This window comes from Pinus tabuliformis, chromosome 1_2, assembly GCF_031772625.1.
Source record: "Pinus tabuliformis cultivar Carrire ecotype Pingquan chromosome 1_2, CPIR1, whole genome shotgun sequence".
Lineage (NCBI taxonomy): Eukaryota > Viridiplantae > Streptophyta > Pinopsida > Pinales > Pinaceae > Pinus > Pinus tabuliformis.
The window spans coordinates 300,654,640-300,676,772 of record NC_142298.1 but is presented as its reverse complement, the minus strand read 5'-3'; the positions used below and the strand labels follow the sequence as shown (position 1 = coordinate 300,676,772).

General features: G+C 37.5%; 1 protein-coding gene across 1 annotated transcript; it reads right to left on the bottom strand.

The window, feature by feature from the left end:
- Positions 1-11,888: 11,888 nt before the first annotated feature.
- Positions 11,889-16,111, bottom strand: LOC149205538 (uncharacterized). Its single transcript, XM_089397434.1, has 4 exons — positions 15,676-16,111; positions 14,471-15,537; positions 13,034-13,993; positions 11,889-12,416 (listed from the first exon to the last, which is right to left on the bottom strand). Exons 1-4 carry the CDS (start codon positions 16,109-16,111, stop codon positions 11,889-11,891), a joined length of 2,991 nt encoding a protein of 996 aa, XP_089253560.1.
- Between the last annotated feature and the right edge of the window lie 6,022 nt (positions 16,112-22,133).

Below are 22,133 nucleotides of genomic sequence, written 5' to 3'. Positions count from 1 at the left end.
AAAATTTAGTCATTTTAACACTAGCAAAAGCTGCTGCATTATCAGTGACAATTTGAGTTGGGCAACCAAATCTAGATAAGATATTCCCCTCAATAAACTTAATTACTACTGAATCAGTAGCATTTCTGACTGGAATTGCTTCCACCCATTTAGTAAAGTAGTCAGTTTCAGTGAGGATCCATCTATGCTAATTACTTGAAGTGGGGTGAATCTCCCCAACAAAATCTAATCCCCATTGAGAAAAAGGTTCTGAAACTATTGATGGAACAAGTGGAAGAGCTGCTAAATTTTGTTTACCAACAAACATTTGACAAGGAAAACAACCTTTGACCTTTGCCCCTACTTGTAAGAACAGTGTGGGCTAATAAAATCCTCCCCTCAGAATCTTGTATTTTGTTGCTCTCCAAGCATAATGTCCCCCACAAAATCCTACATGAAACTGATCAATGATTCCTTCAGTTTATGATTCTGTTAAACATAATAACAAAATATTCAGCGGATATTTCCAGTATAAATTTGCATTTATAATGCAGTACTTGACTGATTTTAACTTATGGGTTTTACACTGGGTTTTGGAGAATGATGTTGGACACTCAAGATGGATCAAGAAATTTACAATATCTTGATACTAGTTTGACAACAAGAATTTTTCATCAATGTGTATAGGACTGATCTGCTCTGAAGGTAGAGGTTCTTGTGGATTCTCCCCTTTAGGATGAAGGGAAGGTTCTTGTGGATTCTCCCCTTCTGCAAGGACAAAAGGTTCTTGTGTATTCTTCCCCTATATTTCTAAAATAAAATTGATTCTAAGTACTTTGCAGTTGGATTCAGCTAGAAGCTTGGCTAATCCTTGACCTTTTACTAGCTTGGTAGTCTTGATAGCTAGATCAAACTCCAGAATTTGAGTGATCTATCTACCTCTTTTCCGATCAATGTCTAGTTGGGTTAGGACAATTTTCACAGCACTAAAGGGACATAAGCAGTAATAGGTGAATGTAAGACATACATTCTGAATGATTTCAGGGCTTGAATGAGGGCATAGGCTTGCTTCTCAATGATGTCATACTTAAGCTCAGCATCTCTCATAACCTTGCTGAAAAAGGCTATGGGTTGGTCATGGGAATCTTCATTTTTCTGTAATAGAACAACAACAAGGGTTGTTTCAGAGGCAAAAGAGAAAATACTAAATGGTTTAGTATAATCAGGGCTGGCTAAGGTGGGAGCTTCAAAGATAGCCCTTTTTATTTTTTCAAATGCATGCCTAGAAGAGGGAGTCCATTTGACTTCATGGTCCTTTCGGAGCATGTCAATTATATCTTTTACAATCTCTGCATAATTTGGAATAAACCTCCTTAGAAAATTGATCTTGCCTAGAAAAGCTTGAATCTCATTCTTGTTTCTAGGTAAGGTCAATGTTTCAATGGCAGATACTTGTTTGGGATCAATTACTACTCCCTCCTTTGAAATTATATGGCCCAACAGTTTTCCTTCTTTGACAGCAAACAAGGACTTCTTAGGGTTCACTGATATTCCAAATTTTCTACACCTGTCAAAAAGCTTCATTAAGTGCTTTAGATGTTTCTAATTAGATTTAGAAAAATAGTTATGTCATCAAGATAAATAACCACAAATTTATTTACCTGACCTACGAAAGCTATGTCCATAGCTCTCTAAAATGTTGCTCCAACATTGGTTAAGCCAAATGGCATCCTAGTGTACATGAATGTACCCCAGGGTGTAGTAAAGGTTGTCTTCTCTCTGTCTACTGTATCAACATTCACTTGATTCTAACTTGAAAAATCATCAAGCATAGAAAGTCTTTGTGCTCTTGAAACCTTTGAAGTAACTGATCCATTTTGGGCAAAGGATGATTATCTTTTAATGATGCTTTGTTCAGATTTCTAAAATCCACACAGAGTCTTATTTCTCCATTTTTCTTTCTAACGGGAACTAGATTTGCAACCCAATTAGAATATATAAGAGGGAGGATGATTTGAGCATCTAGCATTTTCTTAATCTCCCTTTCTACAGTTGGTAGAAGCGCTGGATTTATCCTTCTAAGTTTTTGTTGATAAGGTTTTGCTTCTGGCTTCAGAGGAATCTTATGCTGTATTAATGAAGTATCATAGGTCTTTAAATCAGCATAAGTCCAAGCAAAGACATCCTTATAATTTTGCAGTAATTTAAGATATTGAGCTTTGATCTCAAGGTCTAAAGATGCACATATTTTGAAGTTTTTGGTATCTTCATCAGTTCCAATGTTAATCTCTTCTATGTCATCTTCTGAAGAAATGGACTAAGGGTTTCGAAGAACATCATTTTGATCAAACAATATTTCTAAAGGAATGAGTCCTTTTGGAATAAAATTATTAGATAATTGAATAATGTCACGATCAGCAATTTGGGTTTTAAAATCTGAAGTATCATTTCCATTTGCATTTTCATTTATTTCAGCTCTATCCTCATCAATTTGTAGAAATGAAAAATCATCTATTACCTGCAAAAATGATTTCAAATGTTCATCATCTTTGAATATTTGCTAGTGTTTCAGATTATCTGGGATAGATGGCCTATATTGGACTTGTATCTGATAGAGTACATCAGTTTGATCATGAATTTTAAAAGAACTGGAAGAGACAGCTAAGGCACCTGCATGAATATTCTAATCTCTGGGAATATGAGCCAAATTAAAAGCATTAAATAAGTTTTCAACTGAATCCCATAATTCATTTCGATAGGACCTAAGTCTAGGGTGCTTGTTCTGGAAAGCATTTCTTACTTGCTTAACAATAAGCTCTGAATTAGTGAAAGCACTTAAGTTTTGAACTTTTAAGCTTTTGGCTAATTGCAATCTTAAAAGGAAAGCTTCATATTCAGCCACATTATTTGTAACTTCAAAATCTAATTTACATGATTGAGTTATATTTTCTTTTTCAGGTGAAATTAAAACTACTCCAACTCATGCCCCATCTTTCGTGCAAGAGCCATCAAAGAACAGTTTTCAAATATTAGTTTGGTTTGGTTCATGGCTTTCAACTACCTCTTTAATTTTGACTTGAGTTTTATGTTGGTTTGAAGTGAGTTGAAAACAACCAAAGTCTTGATCTATTGCATAAATTGGATGGTTCTTCGGCTGGTCAGTCTTACAAACAGTATATACAAATATTACCTCTCTATATAATCTTAATTGCTCTCCTCCATAAACAGGAATAGTAGCACATGACATATCCATTTGTAGAGATCCCCCTAATTTGGCACAACAAGATCTAGAAAGGAGCATTCCAGATTTGGGAGGGATATTTGTGACAACAATGTCAATTACTACACTTTTCACTATAATTTGGGCAAGGGTAACCACTAGATCCTTGATCAATCCTAAATAGGGCACCCTTTTAGAATCAAAGGTGTACAGGGCATGGTAGGATTTAGTTATGTTGAGCTTCAAATGGTCCATGATGGATTTTGGCATAAGGTTGTGTGATGCTCCTGAATCAAGCATACAATTATACAACATGGAATCATTTGTTTTAAGATTTACATAGAAAGGAGGCACTATCTCATCTATCATGTCTGAACTAGGGCCAAAAACCACTGCAGGTTTTTCATCTTGCAGACTTATGACATCACTTTCAGCATCAACCGAGGTATTTTGAATCCATTTTGTGACTTGGCTTTTGTAACCAAGTTTTTTAAAAAGTTCTAACAGAGGAATTGGGAATTTTTTTTCAACATTAAATGCAGTCAAAATGTTTTTACCAGTTTGGGTAGTATCAATTGACCGATTTAAGGGCTGAATAAGAGTTGTTTGAGCTTCAACAATTTTGGTACGTGGTTCAATTACTGGAGTTTCCTTTGGAGGCCTCCCAGGACCAGGCCTAGGCCTAAGATCATACCTCTTGTTTAACTCTGCAATTAAAAATTCAGAGAAAGCATGATATTTAGAGACTTTTGAAGCTTCCTGATTTTCTTGAACCTGATTTTGTTGTGAGAAAGGAATGATGGCTGTTTGATTGGAAGAAGAATCCATACTATTAATATCTTCAGTAATTGTCATAGTATTATCATCAGGTTGTTGGTCATCTATCAATAGAGGAGTAGGAACCTGTTGATCATTGCTAAGTCTTCGAAGAATTTGTAGTGGTGGATTTCTTTTATACTGACCTTGATTTTGGTTTTGAGGTCTAGTAACTGTTTTTTGTATTGTCCTAGGTTGGGTCTCAATCTTTGAAATCCTATTTGATAGGTTTCTAAGAAAAGATGTTATTTCATCTATTTTTGAATCTTCTGATTTAGTCTTATAGGAACTAGAGGCTTCTTGAACAGTTTTGAGTTTTCTTTGGGCCTTTTCTTCCTTAAGTTTTAAAGAAGTTGAGGTTGCGCTATTTGCTTCTACTTCTATAGCGTTTGTTTTCATATCTTCAAGAGTTCTTGAATTTCTCTCTCATAGCATAACAACAAAGTCATCATCAAAAGCTTTAGAAAATCTAGACTTAGCTGCTGCTATAGGGGGCTTACAATCAACAGGCATTTTGTGATAGAGTTTATTGAATCTTTTGATAAAATCTGATACTGGTTCACCGAAGTTCCTTTTAAGATCTTCAAATTCTGTGAGGAAGTAAAGAGGATCCTTTTTCACACCCCATTGATTTTTAAATATGGTTGTAAGCTCTTCCCAATTTCTAATGGTAGCTGCTGGTAACTGCCTAAACCAAATCCTCACATTTCCTTCAAGTGACTGTATAAACAATCTCATATAAACATTTTCTTGTTCAATATTCATGTTGTCTACAAAGTCTAGGAAAGCTTGAAGATGGTCCTCAGTTGAGGGACCAGTTTCTCCATTGTACTTGGGAAGTTATTTTAAGTATCCAACTAGGAATGCATCAAGGTTATTAGGTAAGACTAAAGCAGCATATCTAGCCTATACAATAGGTCGGAAAGCCATGACAGCAGGTGGTGTATGAGGTGCTTGAGGTATATGAGGTTGTCCAGGTGGAGTATGTGGTGTTTGTGTGGATGTAGAGGATGAAGAAGAAGTAGAGGAAGAAGATGGCGATTCAGAGGATGATGAACTAGTTGGAGGTGAAGGAGGAGATGAAGGAGGAGATCTCCTGAAAGACTTCAAAGGAGTCCTAAGAACTAACTTTGGGACTTGTAAAGGAATACCCTCTTTTGTTTCAAAGAAAGGATTGGAGTATATAGAGAAGGTCTCATCAAGTTGTTTAGAAGAAGAAGCTTCAGGTCAGTCAAAAATGGAAGGAAAATGATAGGTGGTAGGGGATATGAAATTTGTGGGTTTATATTCTGGTAGATTAACACCCAAATTAGATTCAGTTTTAGGTGATCCTGATGGTAGTGTGGGTATTGGATGAGTTTCTAATGAATGAATAAGGTATGCTGACTTAAAATCAACTCCTTTATCTAGAAGTTCAGCAACCTTAGGTGATAAATGGGAGTAATCGGGATCAAATGGGATATTACAATAGGGGTCAAATGATTCTAATTCTTCAGATTGAAGGACTGAAGAGGAAGAAGAAGATGGTTGGTGTCCCATTTTAGAACTGGCTTTTCTCAGAAGCGTTTCAGGATCTGACAGAGGTTTAAATATGTCAGCTTCTAAACGAGATCTGGTATGTTTATAAAGTGCTAGCTTGGGAGTATGGAGTCGCCTAGGTGAATTATTTTGACCTTTCTAAACCTTTAATCACCTTTAAAGGAAAAGGATGAATGAATATCGTTGTCCCAATGGAAACTTAAAGAAATTTGAATCTCCGGCAACGACGTCAGTCTGATGTTGTACCTCTGAGATAGTAGTAGGTCAGCGACCAATGCCAGAGCATCTAAAATAACTGTTTTGGGGTTTTTGGTTTAAGTTTTGGAAGACCAATAAATGAAGACAGATGTAGAATTGAAATACGTAATCCTTTGGGTTATATATTAATATCTCAGCAAAGGGCTACTATAAAGCTTTACACAGTGATATAGATGAAAAATAGTGGTGAAAAGAAGACAAATAATATGATTATCACAGTTTCCAGACTGTAACAGAACAATCATAAGTAGGAAAACCTTCTAAACTATGTTCCAAAGGTTCAAAGCAATATACTTAAGCTTACATAAGATGCTGATGATTTATTGATTAGATGGAATTAGCTAAACAGACAGTTCATTAATCCATTCTCTTTGTAGATGATCACTTCAAGAGCTTATAGGAATAAATTGAGACACAATCATTCCTACCTAGATATTTCTATAAGTCATAAGCATATGAAGAAAAACATAATGATTGATAACTGGAAAACTTACAGGATAACACACATTGTGTAAAACCAGATTCAGAATCCTCTGCTTTGTATTAAGGTTCTAGAAAGACTGAGTACATCAAGTGTCTACAAAAGATTCCTTCAAAGGTGGCTTCCAGGTTCAAAGTAGAATTGATAGTCAAGACTTAACAAGCAATGAACAATAAATCTTGAACTTCGAACCCATAACAACTCGAGAAGAGAGTTATTTATACAATAATGAAACTGGGAAAATATCCTAAAACTGATTAATATTTATTCTAGGAAAGGAAAGATCATACAAGAAGATAGGGGCGGTTATTTAACTACTTCTTGCTGTCCCTTTCATTCAGGTTGTGTTGGCTTTGTTGTTTGATATTTTTCCCCTTTACGCTACTTGATTGTTTGAATCCTTTGCGCTGGTTGATTTATTCATTTGATTTTTCATCTGATACTCTTTAAACTCTGTAAATATCCTTTAACCCTGCTAAGTAACCTTTATTGTGTTCCTTTTACTTGTACTGTGCATTTTAGGTTTTTACTATGTTTTTCAACAGTAAATCCTTTTGATTTTATGTTACAGGGTAAAGTAAATTGATATGATCTTCATATTTGTCTTCCAACTATATGCAGGCTTTTTTCTCTGTAAGCCTGGAACACTGAGTCTTTACCTGCAAAACACAAAAACTGTTAAGAAAAACAAGGGTGACAGAAGGTCTTCAATGGCTTTATAGAGCTTGAAAGGACATTGGAAGGAGTCCATAGCATATCGGAAGGTGAAACAATGGTTTAATTGGTCGTAGAGGCATTATGGAGGCTTCGCTGTGTAAAACAGGAAGAACAGAGCAAAATGGTCATTTTGGCGTTTAAACGGGAAAAACAGTTTTCTTTTGAAATATGGCGTGATAGTGAACAATGACCATTTTGTCATTTTGCGAAAGGCGGTTTTCATTGCAGCGCTTATAAGGCGTGGGTGGTTTTAGGAGGGGGTCCCCCGAAATAGCTTGAGCTTGACACGTAGCAATGGATGACGGTGGAATACAGCCTTTCAGGTAGGTAACGCTTGTACAAAGAGCTAACCAAAATCGCTGAGTGCCGTTGGATCTGAACGCATTGGATCGGACGGTGGTGGAGTGAAGGAGCAGTACGGAGGGTACGAATGATTAAATATGGCGGTAATGGCTTTATTATGGCTTAAAACCCAGATTAGCGGTGAAATGGAGGTTTAAGGTTAATTCTTCGTTTAAATCGTAAAAACGATTTAACAAAGAAAACCTTCGCAAAACAGATATGGTGGACTTGAAATTTTATTAACTCGGGCAGATAATGATATCGGGTCCGGGCTAATATTGCATATCGCAATCAGAGTTTAGCAAAGGACGGCCCATCACAAGGAATGTGATAGGCGCCGGACGCAACGTGGAAATAAACCATATATGATATATGATCGGGTTCGGGTCCCAATCGCAATCGGAGATCGCAATGGCGGAAGGTATGTGCTTTAGCCGGGGCTTGCGATAAAGGCAGATGCGATATGGCAATGAGTTATAATATATATAGCGTCGGGTCCGGGCCCATCGTTGATCGCATATCGCAATCGGGGAAAGTGGATGCACGTTGAAAGGCTTGCGATCCGCCAATATTGTGATGCAATATGAAAATACATAGTTTTATTATAAAACTAAGGTTTTCGGGATATTTTATTAAAGGAGTTAATAATATATGGGAAAAGAGATTTTTGGGGTTTAATACTATAGTTAATGTTAATATGAAAATATGAGCGGAAAAGGGGAAATATAGACAGAAAAGGGAAATTAAGCGGAAAAGGGAAAATATAATAAGTATAATGCTTTTTCATAGTTTATTTACTTTTTATATATGCATAATACTTAGAGTAAAACACCTTTTTGTGGGTTTTTCGGGTAAAAGAGAATTTAACATGGTAACAAGGGATTTTACATGGTAAAAAAGGATTTTACATAGGGTTTTTTTACTTTTCCTAGGCAAAAAGGATTTTGACCTTAGGAAAAGGAGTTCTTAGTGGAAAATGAATGAATATGAATGTATGAAGGTAGGAAGGGGAAATTAGTGAATATAGGGATGAATAGGGATGAATGGAGATAACTGGGAAGTTAATTAATTCATCTAATAGACCTTCATTTGCTTTGTGTAATTGCATCATGGACATAGAAACATGATAAATGTACATTTTGTCCAATCAATAATCAAACTTCTGCAACCTTTCTCTACTTACCCTTTGCTTATCCTATCATTTTTTCTTCACTTAATGGGTGTTTTTAAGCTAGCAAACCCCTTTCTTTTCTTTTTATTTTACAAACTCAAACTATCTAAATCTACCCTTATAACCTCCAAGGGCTCAGATTAAACTGATGAGCACCTTATTATTCTCTACTTAACTACTGATTTGCCAAGATTAAACAGTTTGGCCAGATCTTTATTCTCTAACTATAACATCAAATTTAAAGCATGAAGCAGTCAAGATTAAACAGTTTGACTGTCATGGGTTGTGGCAATAAGACAAATTGTACACAACCATTATTTTGTAGAAACATAGTAGTGGCATTTAGACTTGCTCACTTTTAGAGTTTATTTGTTTTCTTTTCTTTTTAACCTAACATTTTCTTTTTCTCTTTATTTTTTAGGACATCTAACCTAACATTTTCTTTGATATGAACATCATCATTAAGATTTGTCCACTAACATTTTATTCACTATTTTTATGTCCATATCCTAACTTAGCATTTTTTCAAAATATTTTTTATTTTTTGACTATTTTATTCTACCTTATCAAAACCAAAAAATGCTATAACATGACCCTGGTTCCAGAAATTTGCATTACCTTCAGCTGAAGCATCTGCTAAAGGCATAATGCCTTTAAATCTGAGGATACCAATTAGATCATTTGACAACCTATGTTCTCTGTTTTCTAGCGAGACCTATCAGGGAAAAGCGAGAGTAAGAGCTTTCTAAATTATAGAAGCTCCTTCTACTAACTTTGTTCTGGCTCTAATCCAATCTTCAAAGGAAAGGGGATGTATATACTTTGATTTAATTACATCTTGCAATAGCCGTGGACAGTGTATGACCTTCCAAAGGTTCACAATTGCCTTTGTCTAGGCTAACACTAGGAATATTTGAAGATTTTCTCAGCTAAACTCCATTTGTTCCTATACAAAATTATGGGTGAGGGGGCCATGCTCTTTGGATATAAGAAACTATAACATAACCCGAGGACATAATTTTAACAGCTAACAATACTAAGATTGTAAACATTGGCGGAATATTTATTCTTAAGACTAATGCACTGGTATAAACTGCAAATTTAAAGTTAAGATAGTAGAACACTGTATTGTCATTTATGTATGAAAAAATAAACAACTGTAATTGATTTTTCATCTTGATAAACTTAATAATCTTGTTGAAATTTAATTTGAACTGAAGTACAGGTTTTAAATCCATCAAAATTTTCATATTCACCAGTGCTTTAACAATCGCATTCAAATCGCATTCAAGTTTCATTCAAACTCAAGTCCAAGTTTCTCATCCAAGAATATCTTTCGCTGGAAATCTTTGAGTTGATAGTAAGAGAAGATGAAGAGTGCGAGACTGCCCAATACGATCCCATTGTAATGGCCAACATATTTCTCAATTCATCAATATAAATTACAATATGTCCTCTAATATAAAAACATTTTGTCATGGTAGCATTACTAGTTTTTACCTAGAAAGCAATGAACAAGTGCTCTAGACAACTCTCTTTTACAAAAGAAATAAATTCAAGACAAGAAACATCAATTTTATTTCTCACAATTATATTTGCCACATGTACCTTGAACCAATACCTTGCACGTAGAAGCCAACTTTTGCTATAGAGTGGTTCATTTCTTGACAGCTTTTATCGCGGAAGTGTCGACAAGTCAAGTATGCCAATATTGTTGATCTTACAAGTTCGTCAACAATGGTTGGAGACAGTGGTATTTTAAATGAGTCAAGTGGGAAGTTCAAAGATTGTGGTGGAGAAAGAGCCTGGTCCGTAAGATTTCAGAGTGGGTAGAATTGCCAATGAAGACCATATCAGAGATATGTGACTTATATGTGAAATTTAATTTGTGATTCATGTAATGTTAATTTTGTAATGTAAGTGTTAAGGGAGGGGCTTAGAAATAACACTTACATTACAAAATTAATATTACGTGAATAAAAAATTACATTTCACATATAAGTCACATCTGTTTGATATGGTTTTCACTAGCACTTCTAGCCACTCTAAAATTTCATGGACCACGTTCTTATTCCACCACAATCTTCGAGGTCTCCACTTGACTCATTTAAGGTACAACTGTCTCCAACCATCATTGACGAACTTGTAAGATCAACAATATTGACATACTCAGCTCCTCAGGGCTTCTGTGATAAAAGCTATCAAGTAATGAACTACTCTACGGAGCTACTACCATATGTCAGATATTTTGCTTTTTGCTATCCGTCAATTTTTAGGAAGGTGGTCTCAATACTATATGTGTTTAGACGTTGACCATACAACTTGATCGGTCTAACACACAAGGATCTCATACTATAACCAGAAAGATCTCATACTAGAACCAATGGTGGTTGTTCAAGGGTTTCCAAGCACCAAGAACAACAAACTGGGATGGTATGTAAACACAATCAAATCAGTGATATATTCAAAGGTTTCCGAGCGCCAAGAACCACTAATTTAAATTATGCAACACTGGTTCTGCTCCTTCAGTTTTACGATACGAAATAAATATGGCGCAAAACAAAATCCCTAAATTCTGTAGAAACATCCACATTTTCTGCACCTATGCATGATACTTTGCAATGAATCCAAACACAACTTGATCAGAGTCTTAAAATCGTGGCTTCACTTTGGTAGGAAAAAATACGAAGGCTCAATGACATAAAATGGAGTTGTAGAAAACTGTAAATCTCCCGTTGACGAAACGACTGGAGCTGATATCCGAGAGCCATGGCCGAATTCGGCAACTACATGTTAATCGTGAACAATGATCTAAGACAGATTACAATAATTGTCCAGGATTCGACCCCTTGCTTCAGATTTGGGGATAACCTCGCATGAAGATGGCGGAACCACATTTCTCTGTAAAGCAAACATGATTGTTATCAATAATGGCCTCCACCAAGGGCCATGGGGATTCCTGTATCTTTTTTTTAGGACAATGAGCTCTCTTGTGCCACCTTGCAACTATCTATGACAAGCAGGCTTGACCTTGAATCATATCTAAAGCAATTCACTGTACAATTAACCTATGTACCTGCTATAGCCTCGTGGAAGAAATGTCCCGTCCCCTATCGCAATTGGCCAACAGTTTGCATGATCTACTTGTAGATCTGAAAATTAAAAAAACAGAGAATCACAGAACAGACTGTAGACACAAACACTGGAATAACACAGGTCTGTAAACAATACCACTCACTTTATTATGAAGAAGAGAGGAGCATTTTATAAACAATGCCATCATTCTCTTTATTACAAAAGATAAAATCAAACTGCATAATTAGATAAAGTCAATATATTTTAGATGTTTCCTTTTTCCTAGTTTTTCAGATGTTTCCCTCTTTTCTATTCTTGGATGTTTCCAATGAAATAGTACGCTTTTTCTTGGTTGCCCAATTAGTGAGATGTTGCTGATTTTTGTGTCCTTTCTGGTTGACCAATTCCTCCCTGTTTAGATCAGGAAGCGTCTCGGCTTCCTCCACCAACTGAGGGAAATTGCGTTGCAATGTTTCCGCATTGATCCATTTTTCCTGTGCTGGTGTGTGTCCCTTCCGACCAACCAAATATGAGAAGTATGGCTGATGTCGTGTATCCTGTTTCTTGAAGTCCAGAATTGTATCTTTGAGCAGAGGAGGCTGAAAATCTGGAATATTATCAACCGGATGATGAATTGTAACAGATTCCTCAAGGAGAGGTGGTTCAAATAATTTGAGATTATTAACATTAAGAACATCGTGGATGCCAAGCTGGGAAGGCAAGTCCAAGCGATATGCATTTTCGCCAATGCGTTCCAGAACAGTATATGGGCCATATCTCAGAGGGTGCAGCTTATGATGCTGGCCCTTGAAGCATTGCTTGTCCAACAAGAGCCACACACGATCTCCAGGTTGAAAAGACAAGTGTGTCCCTGCTTGTCATGTCTCTGTTTGGCACGATCTTGGGCTGCTTGCAAAGCATCAGTTACTTGAGCTTGGCATTGAGAAAGGGAGTGTATAAAATGATGAGCTGATTTTTGTTCCTGTTGTTGATGTGCAGACCCAGAAGGGGTGATTGTCAATGGCATCTCAGAGGGTGCACTTGGTTGAAACCCAAAGAAAACCTCAAAAGGTGAGAAACCAGTTGAGGAGTGTGTTGCTCGATTGTAACTATGTTGAATGATGTGCAAATATGTATCCCACTGTTTGTTTTTGGAAACGTAGCTGCGAAGTGAGTGAATCAAAGTACGATTGACAACTTCGGTTTTTCCATCTGTTTGTGGGTGGAAGGCAGTGGAGAAACGAAGTTGGCAACCCAACAAAGACCAAAGAGTACGCCAAAAGGTATTGAGAAAGCGAGAATCACGATCTGAAATAATGCTACTTGGCAAACCAAAGTGTGGCCACACATGATGGAAGAAGAGATCCGCGGTTTGAGCAGCAGAAGTAGTCTTATGACAAGGAAGAAATATATCCATCTTGGAGAAACGACATACCACTACCCAGATAGCATCATGTTTACGAAAAGTAGTAGGAAGGCCACTTAAAAAGTCCATGGAAATGGATTCCCAAGGACGAGAGGGAATTGGTAATGGTTGATACAAACCATGCTTACGATTGTAGGGCTTGCTTTGTGAACAAAGAGAACATGCACGAATGAATTTTTCCACTTGCTTTGGTAAGGCAGGCCAATAGAAGTGGCGTTGAAGATTGAGAATGGTCTTGGCTGTGCCAAAATGCCCTTCGCATGAAGAGGCATGTGCTTCACAGATGAGAATGAGACGATCATCAGATTGTGGCACACATAGTTGGTTCAATTTATACAACCAACCATCACGAATGGTATAATCAAGAAAGGGAGTTTGGTTGATGACTGTAGGGTGTTGCAAAGCTTCCCATATCTCACCAAAGACCGGATCTGTTGCATACATATCTTTCCAAGCATCATATGCAGCACAACGCACCTCTAGAATGTGTAGGACCTGAGCAGGCGGTCGACTTAACAAATCAGCCATCTTATTACTTGTCCCCTTCTTGTATTTAATCACCAGATGGAATTGTTGAATGTAAGAAGCCCACTTTAAATGGCGTTGCTCTTGAATCTTTCGTTGTGAGTTGATGAAGATTAGCGGATGATGATCTGCATGGAGGATGGTCTCTTTGCCAAGAATGTAATGGCGCCATTGCTTCAAAGCTTGCACTAAACTGTAGAATTCCTTGTCATAGGTGCTGTACATGAGCTTAGCATCCGCAAGTGCCTCAGAATGGTATGCCACAGGGTGGCCTCCCTGTTTAAGAACAGCTCCAATGGAGAATTGAGAGGCATCAGTTTCCATCTCAAATGGTTGATTCATATCTAGCAAGCGAAGAACAGGAGCAGAGCATAAGGCACTCTTGAGTTGAGCAAAATGTTGCTCAGATTCGACATCCCAAATAAACTTTGCTTGATGAGACAACTAGTGCAAAGGGCGAGCCAACTGTGAAAAATGAGAGACAAACTTTCTGTAGAAATTAATACCTCCCATGAAGCTCTTGAGGTCATGTGCATTGGAAGGGGCTGGCCATTGCGCCAAGGCTTGTACACGAGAGGGATCTGGGCGAACCCCTTTGTTGTCAATAATAAATCCCAAATATTGAACTGATGTTTGTCCAAAATAGGATTTCTTTTCTTTGACCTGAAGGTGATGTGCTCGCAATAACTCAAGTATGGTGCGAACATGCTGAAGATGGTCTTCCCAAGATTTACTGAATACTAAAATGTCATCAAGGTAGATGACCACAAACTTACCCAAATGTACCCTGAAAACATCGTTAATGAATCTCATAAAGGTGGCCGGTGCGTTGGTCAGTCCAAATGGCATGACCAACCATTCAAATAGTCCAAACTTTGTTTTAAAAGCAGTTTTCCATGTGTCGGCTGCATGCATGCGAACTTGATGGTAGCCTGCAGTTAAATCCATCTTTGTGAAGAAACAAGCCCCGTGTAAATGGTCCAACAAATCCTCAATGCGGGGAAGGGGGTAGCGGTTTTTAACAGTGGCTTTATTAAGGGCTCGATAGTCTGTCACGAGGCGCCATTCAGAAGCATCTTTTTTGGGAATAATAAAAGCTGGAGATGCACATGGCGAGGATGACGTCTGAATATGACCGGATGTCAACAATTCTTCAATTTGGCGTTCTATCTCAGTTGCCTCTCGAGGAGCAAGGCGATAAGATGGGGCATTGGGTAAGGAAGCGCCAGGAATAAGATCAATGTGGTGTTCAACAGAGCGTGCTGGAGGCAGCCCTGTGGGTTGGGTGAAGACATCTGCAAATTCATGGAGTAGAGGAGCCATTGAAGGAGAGACTGGATTGGTGAGGTTGTCTGGCTTGACAGGGCGAACCAAGCACAAAGAAACATCTTGGTTTAAATTGACTCTCATAATGGGAGCTTTGCCAATGGAAGGTTGGGTTGATGTGCTAGCTGAGGATGTGAGCACATAGGTGCGCCCATTGTGCTGCAAGTGGTATTGGTGATCTGTAGCATGATAAACAACATGTCGAGCCTCTTGGTATGGAATTCCTAGCAATAAATCAGCACAATCTAGAGGAGAAACATCACATACCACAGTATCACGAAAAGGTCCAATAGCGAAGGTGACAGCACAACATTGTGAGATGGTAAGACGAGGACCGTCCTTTCTGACCCAACCGAGCTGATACGGGTGGGGGTGAGGAGTGGTGGGAAGGCAAAGGCGTTCAACTAAGTCTTGTGACACAATATTCTTTTGACTCCCATTGTCAAGAATAAGCATGGCCAACTCATGTTTGATTTGACAATTATGGGTAAACAAAGGCGTAACAAAGGTGTTTGTTGCATTAGCAGTCATGAGGATGAGAGAGGGGTCCACTTCTGTCGGATTTTCGAGAGAAACAACTGGAAGTGGGGTAGTGGCCTTTGGTTGTTCGACCTCTGTAAAAAGAGTTTTCTGGGGGCGGAGATTTTTCAATACCCGACAATCTGCAGAAGCATGTGAGTTGGTCTTGTGACATGTGCACTAGGGGGTGCGGTGAGGTGTGGGGGATGAGGCAGAGGCGACATTAGAAGAATCAAAGGAAGATGGACCATTTCTGGCTTGAGGATATCGGATTCGAGTACCCACTTTGCGTTCCACCGCCAGGGCCCGAATAAAGGCCTTGTCTAATGAAGCACTATCAAACAACTCAACTTCACGACCAAGAAGCATTAGCAAACCAGAATTAAATTTGATAATTAGTACCTCTTCTGGATCGGATATATGGAGTTGAATGCGCAACTTGCAGAAGACATCAATGTAGGCTTGCACTGATTGATTGGGTAGTTGTCGAAGCTGCAACCATTTGGCAATGAGATTTTGTATATACCCTGGAGGATAGAAGCGTTCACGTAAGTCCTCGCAAAAGAGATTCCAAGATGTGATAGGCGTCGATTTGGTCTCGGCTTGTTCTCCAAGTTCCACAACCAAGGACATATTCTCAAGATGAGTATCCCACCATGTTTGTGCTAGGCCTTCCAATTGTAGACTGGCAATCTGAAGTTTCATCTCCTCGTCCATTGTTGGACAGGTTCTAAAATAGTTGGAGAGGCTGCGGATCCAAGAATCAACAGTCTCACCATTCATTTGCCCTGAGAATTTGGGTAGTTGAAAGCGTGTATCAAGCTGCATTTGCCTTGGAGGGCGTTGTTGTTGTTGCAACGTAATTAGCTCTTGAAGAGCCCTAGCTAAATCATTCACTGGCGAGTCTGCATGGGAGGGCTCTTGACGCTATTGACGGGGCGGCATGATTTTCATCCACTGAATGGAGTGAAATGTATGACCCTTAAAAAAAAAGAAAAAAAAAAAAGAGAATCGCCAGGTGGATGGCTTCCAAGATCTTACGCTCTGATACCAATTGATCTACTTGCAGATCTGAAAATTAAAAAAACAGAGAATCACAGAACAGACTGTAGACACAAACACTGGAATAACACAGGTCTGTAAACAATACCACTCACTTTATTATGAAGAAGAGATGAGCATTTTATAAACAATGCCATCATTCTCTTTATTTCAAAAGATAAAATCAAACTGCATAATTAGATAAAGTAAATATATTTTAGATGTTTCCTTTTTCCTAGTTTTTCAGATGTTTCCCTCTTTTCTATTCTTGGATGTTTCCAATGAAATAGTACGCTTTTTCTTGGTTGCCCAATTAGTGAGATGTTGCTGATTTTTGTGTCCTTTCTGGTTGCCCATTGCATCACCAACTGCTTTCGATCACATCTACTATATTCCTATATCAATGTTTATGATCTCACCGCCTGCAATTTATACACAGCAACAACTCGTTTCTCTACAGATTTGATGGACAAACAGACACATAAAATGATAACTCCTTACTCTCTGTGAGCACTATAGCCATGATGACCCTGGCCCCTCCCGTACGGAATTTAAACCCAAAAGGGCTCTGATACCAATAAAGAACTCAGAGATGCGGACACAATTAATTTTTCTATACTCATCAAACCAGCTGAACAATAGATTCCAAACAAGGAAAAGATCCCATAAATTCCAAACAAAGAAATTGTTTGTTGAGAAAATATCTCAACAACCTAACCAACCAACAAACCAAATCTACATGCTTACTATTGTAAGCTTTATTCTAAATTCCCCATTTTTTAATCGGATTGATTCGGATATGCAACCACCGGAGAAAATAAGACAGTGAAGATCACAACCCATAAAACAACAATCCAACCAATGATTAAGCTGAAACTACAAAGGCTAAAAGGACCTTTCACAAAAGTTTTGCGTGCAAGAGTGATGCAGGACATAATAGGCAGAGCATATGCAACGTACAAACCACTTTTTGCAACTTGCAATAGAGACCATAGGCCGGAATGCAACAATACTGCCCAGTAATTCTGTCTCATCTGTTGCACCTTTAGCTATAGCTACTGTTCCTTTCCTTAATGTAAAATAAAGTATTTAAAAAATAATTTAAATCTATGTTCTACTGTTGCAATTAAAATTTGCGTCTATAAGCAAGTCCTAAGACTCTTATTTTTTATTCTACCATCTAAATCACTATAGTCTCAAAAGAGAATAATTATTGCTTACGTGATTTATTTTTATTCCTTATTGTCTTTGTCTGAGAGTTTTCGTCTCTTTCCACCGGTTGTCTTGTTTCAGGATAGAGGAACCAGACCAATTTTACTGACTGAGAGATAGGGTTGTTATCTATGTTCCCTTTGTTTCCCTCCATTTACCTACAAGAAGGATTCCCCACAGGACCCTGAGCTGCACTGTTTCTTAACCTGCAACATTAGAATCCACGTCCCCATTTGGGCACACTATTTAGCTGTCCAAAGAACGACCCACACCCATGTTTGGAGGATTCTCCCTAGCGTCCTTGAACAGATTGTTGATAATTGACAACAAATTAATGTAAATGTAAATTTGGGTAAATTGTATTAGTTATAGACAAGTCAGTTTCATACCGAATCAACAATTATCTAACTGAGGAGGCTCATATAAAACTAATGAATGCCTGAACTATTGTAACGGAGAATCATTTATTGATTGAATAAAGATTCCAATCCCTTGCCCCGTGGATGTTTCCTTGACACTCTGTCAGGGTTTTACCACGTAAATCCTGAGTTATTACTTGTGTGTTTGTTGTCGGTTTCATTTCCTTCTTGTTTAGATAAACTCCATTAACTACACAGATGTGTACGAGAGCTTGACAGATTTCTTCGTGTTGTTGTTTTATTAGAGTCTACGAGTAATTCAACCTTCTCAGCTCCATATCCACCAAGCTCCTGGATCACAAAATCTTCAACTGTTTATTGGGTTTGAGGCTCTAAAAACCTTAAACCAAAATCGCAATATTGTTGTCCTAAAAGCCGATAAAGGTGGGGCAGCAGTCATCCTTAACAAGGATGATTACCGATCCAAGATGTTGGATCATCTTAACAATAGTGGAAGTTACAAAAAGCTGTCCAGGAATCCTTTAAAGAAGGTTTCAAAGGCAGTTGCTCTTGCTATCAAGTCCTGTAATTTTACTGATTCTTTTTCCCAGAGGCTCATAGAAAGCAACCCCATCACCCCTAGGATCTATGGCCTTCCAAAGATCCACAAAGAAGGGGTTCCCTTAAGACCTATTGTCAATACCATCGGTGGTCCTACTTACCTTCTTGCAAAATTCCTTGCCTTAAAGCTTAGACCATTGGTTGGTTGCACAGAGTCCTTTGTAAAAGACTCTGCGTCGTTTGTTGATGATCTTAAGAAGGTGAAGCTTGACCCCGATGATATTCTAGTTAGTTTTGACGTAGTCTCCCTTTATACTTGTATTCCCATCAATGAGGCCATGGAAGTTATCAATAGGCTCACTGACCCTGATACCGCTCGGTTAGTTGAGTTATGTCTTACTTCCACCTTTTTTAGCTTCGAAGGAGAGTTCTATGAGCAAACTTGTGGGGTGGCCATGGGCTCCCCCCTATCCCCAGTCGTCGCAAATCTTTTTATGGAAGATTTCGAGTCCAGAGCTTTGTCCTCAGCCCGTCTCTTGCCAAAGCTTTGGAAGAGGTTTGTAGATGACACTGGTGTCGTTTGGTCTCATGGTCATGATGAGTTGGATCTCTTCTTCCGTCATCTCAATGAACAATCCTCCGCCATTAAGTTCACTATGGAAAAGGAAGTCAACGGTTGCCTTCCCTTCCTGGATGTTCTCATCTCAAAGAATATTGATGGTTCCTTCTCCCACCAAGTCTTTCGAAAAAAGACTCACACCGACCAATATCTCCACGCCAGCTCTCATCATTTCCCTGCTCAGAAGTTAGGCGTTCTCAACACGCTGGCTACTCGTGCATTAAGAATATCTGATGAGAAAAACTTAGCGAAGGAGAAGGCTCATCTCCTGGATGTCTTCGTTAAAAATGGTTACAGTAGACACCTAGGTCAAAAAGCCTTCCTCAAGGCCCGGAAGGAGCCCTCTGTCCAAAAAGATCCTAAAGACCGGATCCTTGGTGTACACCTCCCCTACATCCAAGGAACCACTGATAGGATCGCTAGGATTCTTAAGAGGCATAATATCCCCTCGACCTTTAGACCTCTTAACACCATCCGTAGCTCGCTGAGATCTGTTAAAGATCCTGTCGACCCTAAAGACATGAAAGGGGTCTATGTCATTCCCTGTTCCTGCGGGGCCCCATACATTGGTGAAACTGGTCGCTCAATTAATCAAAGGATCAGTGAGCATGCAGCAGACTTGAGGCATGGTAGGGCCAAGTCCTCAGCCCTGGCTGAGCATGCCGAGAAAACTAAACATCAAGTCTGTATCGAAGAGGCTCAAGTTATCGCAAGAGTGGCGCAATTTCACCATCGAAAATTGAGGGAAGCCCTTGAGATCGAGAAAAGACCTTTGAATCTCAATAGGGATGACGGCTGGAAGATTAGTAGGTGTTGGATCCCAGCCCTTTTACCTTAGCCTCTTCTTCGCCTGACCCCTCTCTGTTTGTTTAGCTGGTCGTTGTTTTCTCTTGATATCATTGGTTTAGTAATAGTAATATCACTCTTTTAATTATTCACCCTAGACCTGGATTATTAATAATTAACTATTGCAATTTTATTCATTTCACTCATAGATTAAAAATATAAATAAATAAATAATAATAATAATAATAATAATAATAAATAAATAAATAAATTAAAAAATAATAATAATAATAAATAAATAAATAAAAATAAATAAATAAATTAAAATTAAAATTAAAATTAAAAAAATACTAATTTTACCTGAGACTAATATTAATTGGAAATGAACATATTACTAAAGGTTATTACAATAATATTACTATTAATGACAACAATTTAAAAATTTGATATAAAAATAAGAATAATAATTAATAATAATAATAAATAAATAATAATAATAATAATAATAGAATATAAAAATAAAATATAAATTACCCTAATCTATGATTGATAATAATGTAATTTAAAATTAGTATAGTAATATTAGCTTGAGGTGAATATAATACAATAATATTACGGTAAATAAATAAATAAATAAATAATTAATAATAATAACTAAAATAATAAAAATAATAAATATATATAGCAAAGATTAGAACGAATTCTCATGAGCTCCATAGTGAAACTGGCCGCTGGGTAGTTCCTAAAACGCCATGGATGGAAAGGATCTGCCATATTTGTGAGAATAGGAGCATTGAGGATGAAAACCACTTCCTCTTAGAGTGCCCTGCATACAACCACATTAGATCTCAATTTCACAACCTTTGTTACAATACTGACCTTCCTAGCCTTTTACAATGCCAAAATTATAGTGAACTCGGGAGGCTTCTCTCCAAGCTTTTTGAGCATAGGAATAAAATCTTAAATCAAAATAAATAATTTGTCTTTTTAGGTCCGATAGATCATTATTTGGTCTCAGCGGACGTTAACCATCATCATCATCATCATCATCATATATATATATATATATATATAACCATTAAAGGACTTTTTAACCGTTGCTTGTTCATATAGCCGTTTATATAGCCGTTGAAGGACCTGCATACTCTATTTAACGGATCGCTCAGATTTGTTTCTCAACTTGTCCTGACGATGAACCACACTAGGCGTCCACAAATGATTCTCAATATAATGTTTATATTTAAAATGAATTTTATTTAATGGTAAAAATGAAAATTTTTATTAAAAGATAAAGTTTAATTTTTATTAAAAACCTTAAAATATGTAAATAATATTAGTTAAAAAAATAATAATTTATAAAAAAATATTTATTTTGAAATTAACTATATTTATATTTTCACTTAATTTAATAGTCATGTTATAAAGTATTATGACCATTCTAAAAAACAATTATTTACATTATTATCTTCTTACTCACTCCAAACTCTGAAACAAGAATAAGCCCACCCAAACTCCAAGAAGTATTGATTGAATTATTTGTTTTTATCCCTTCTAATCTACCTCTACCTCCAATTACAGTTTTAGGGCTAAATTTACCGGGCACAGTTGTCTTCAGCGGTTGACAATGTATGGAAAATGTTTAAGAATTTTTGTCATTCAATAACAGAGCACCTACCCCCAATTATAGTTTAGGGTTCAATTTACCGTGCACGGTTGTCATCAGCTGTTGGCAATGTATGGAGAATTTTTATCATTCAATAACAGAGCACCACATTGGGAAGGTTATGACAACTGTTGGCAATGTATGGAGAATTTTTATCATTCAATAACAGAGCACCACATTGGGAAGGTTATGGCAATCTATGGAGAATTTTTGTCATTCAATAACAGAGCACCGCGTTGGGAAGGTTATGTTTCGGAAAAAATGGTGTTAAAAAACACCCTTCGTGGAACCCTGCATTAAATATATATATGGAAACTTGGAAAGCCTTTTCCTCATTGAGTGTCTGGGAATGTGCACTTTGGACTACTTTGATGAAGTGATGGGGAAATTCATTGAGTGTCTGGGAATGTGCACTTCGGACTACTTTGATGAAGTAATGGGGAAATCAAATATCACTGGAGGTAAAAGACTCCGTAAATATTGAAATAACCCTAATCC

What these genes read in the sequence shown, in the direction of transcription:
- LOC149205538 (XM_089397434.1), bottom strand. Translation starts at nt 16,111, where the DNA reads ATGGACGAGGAGATGAAACTTCAGATTGCCAGTCTACAATTGGAAGGC. An exon ending in TAACTGCAGGCTACCATCAA is followed by an intron (nt 13,994 to 14,470) that starts GTTCGCATGCAT and finishes CCTTTGCACTAG; the next exon opens with TTGTCTCATCAAGCAAAGTT. An exon ending in ATGATGCTATCTGGGTAGTG is followed by an intron (nt 12,417 to 13,033) that starts GTATGTCGTTTC and finishes TTGTTGGACAAG; the next exon opens with CAATGCTTCAAGGGCCAGCA.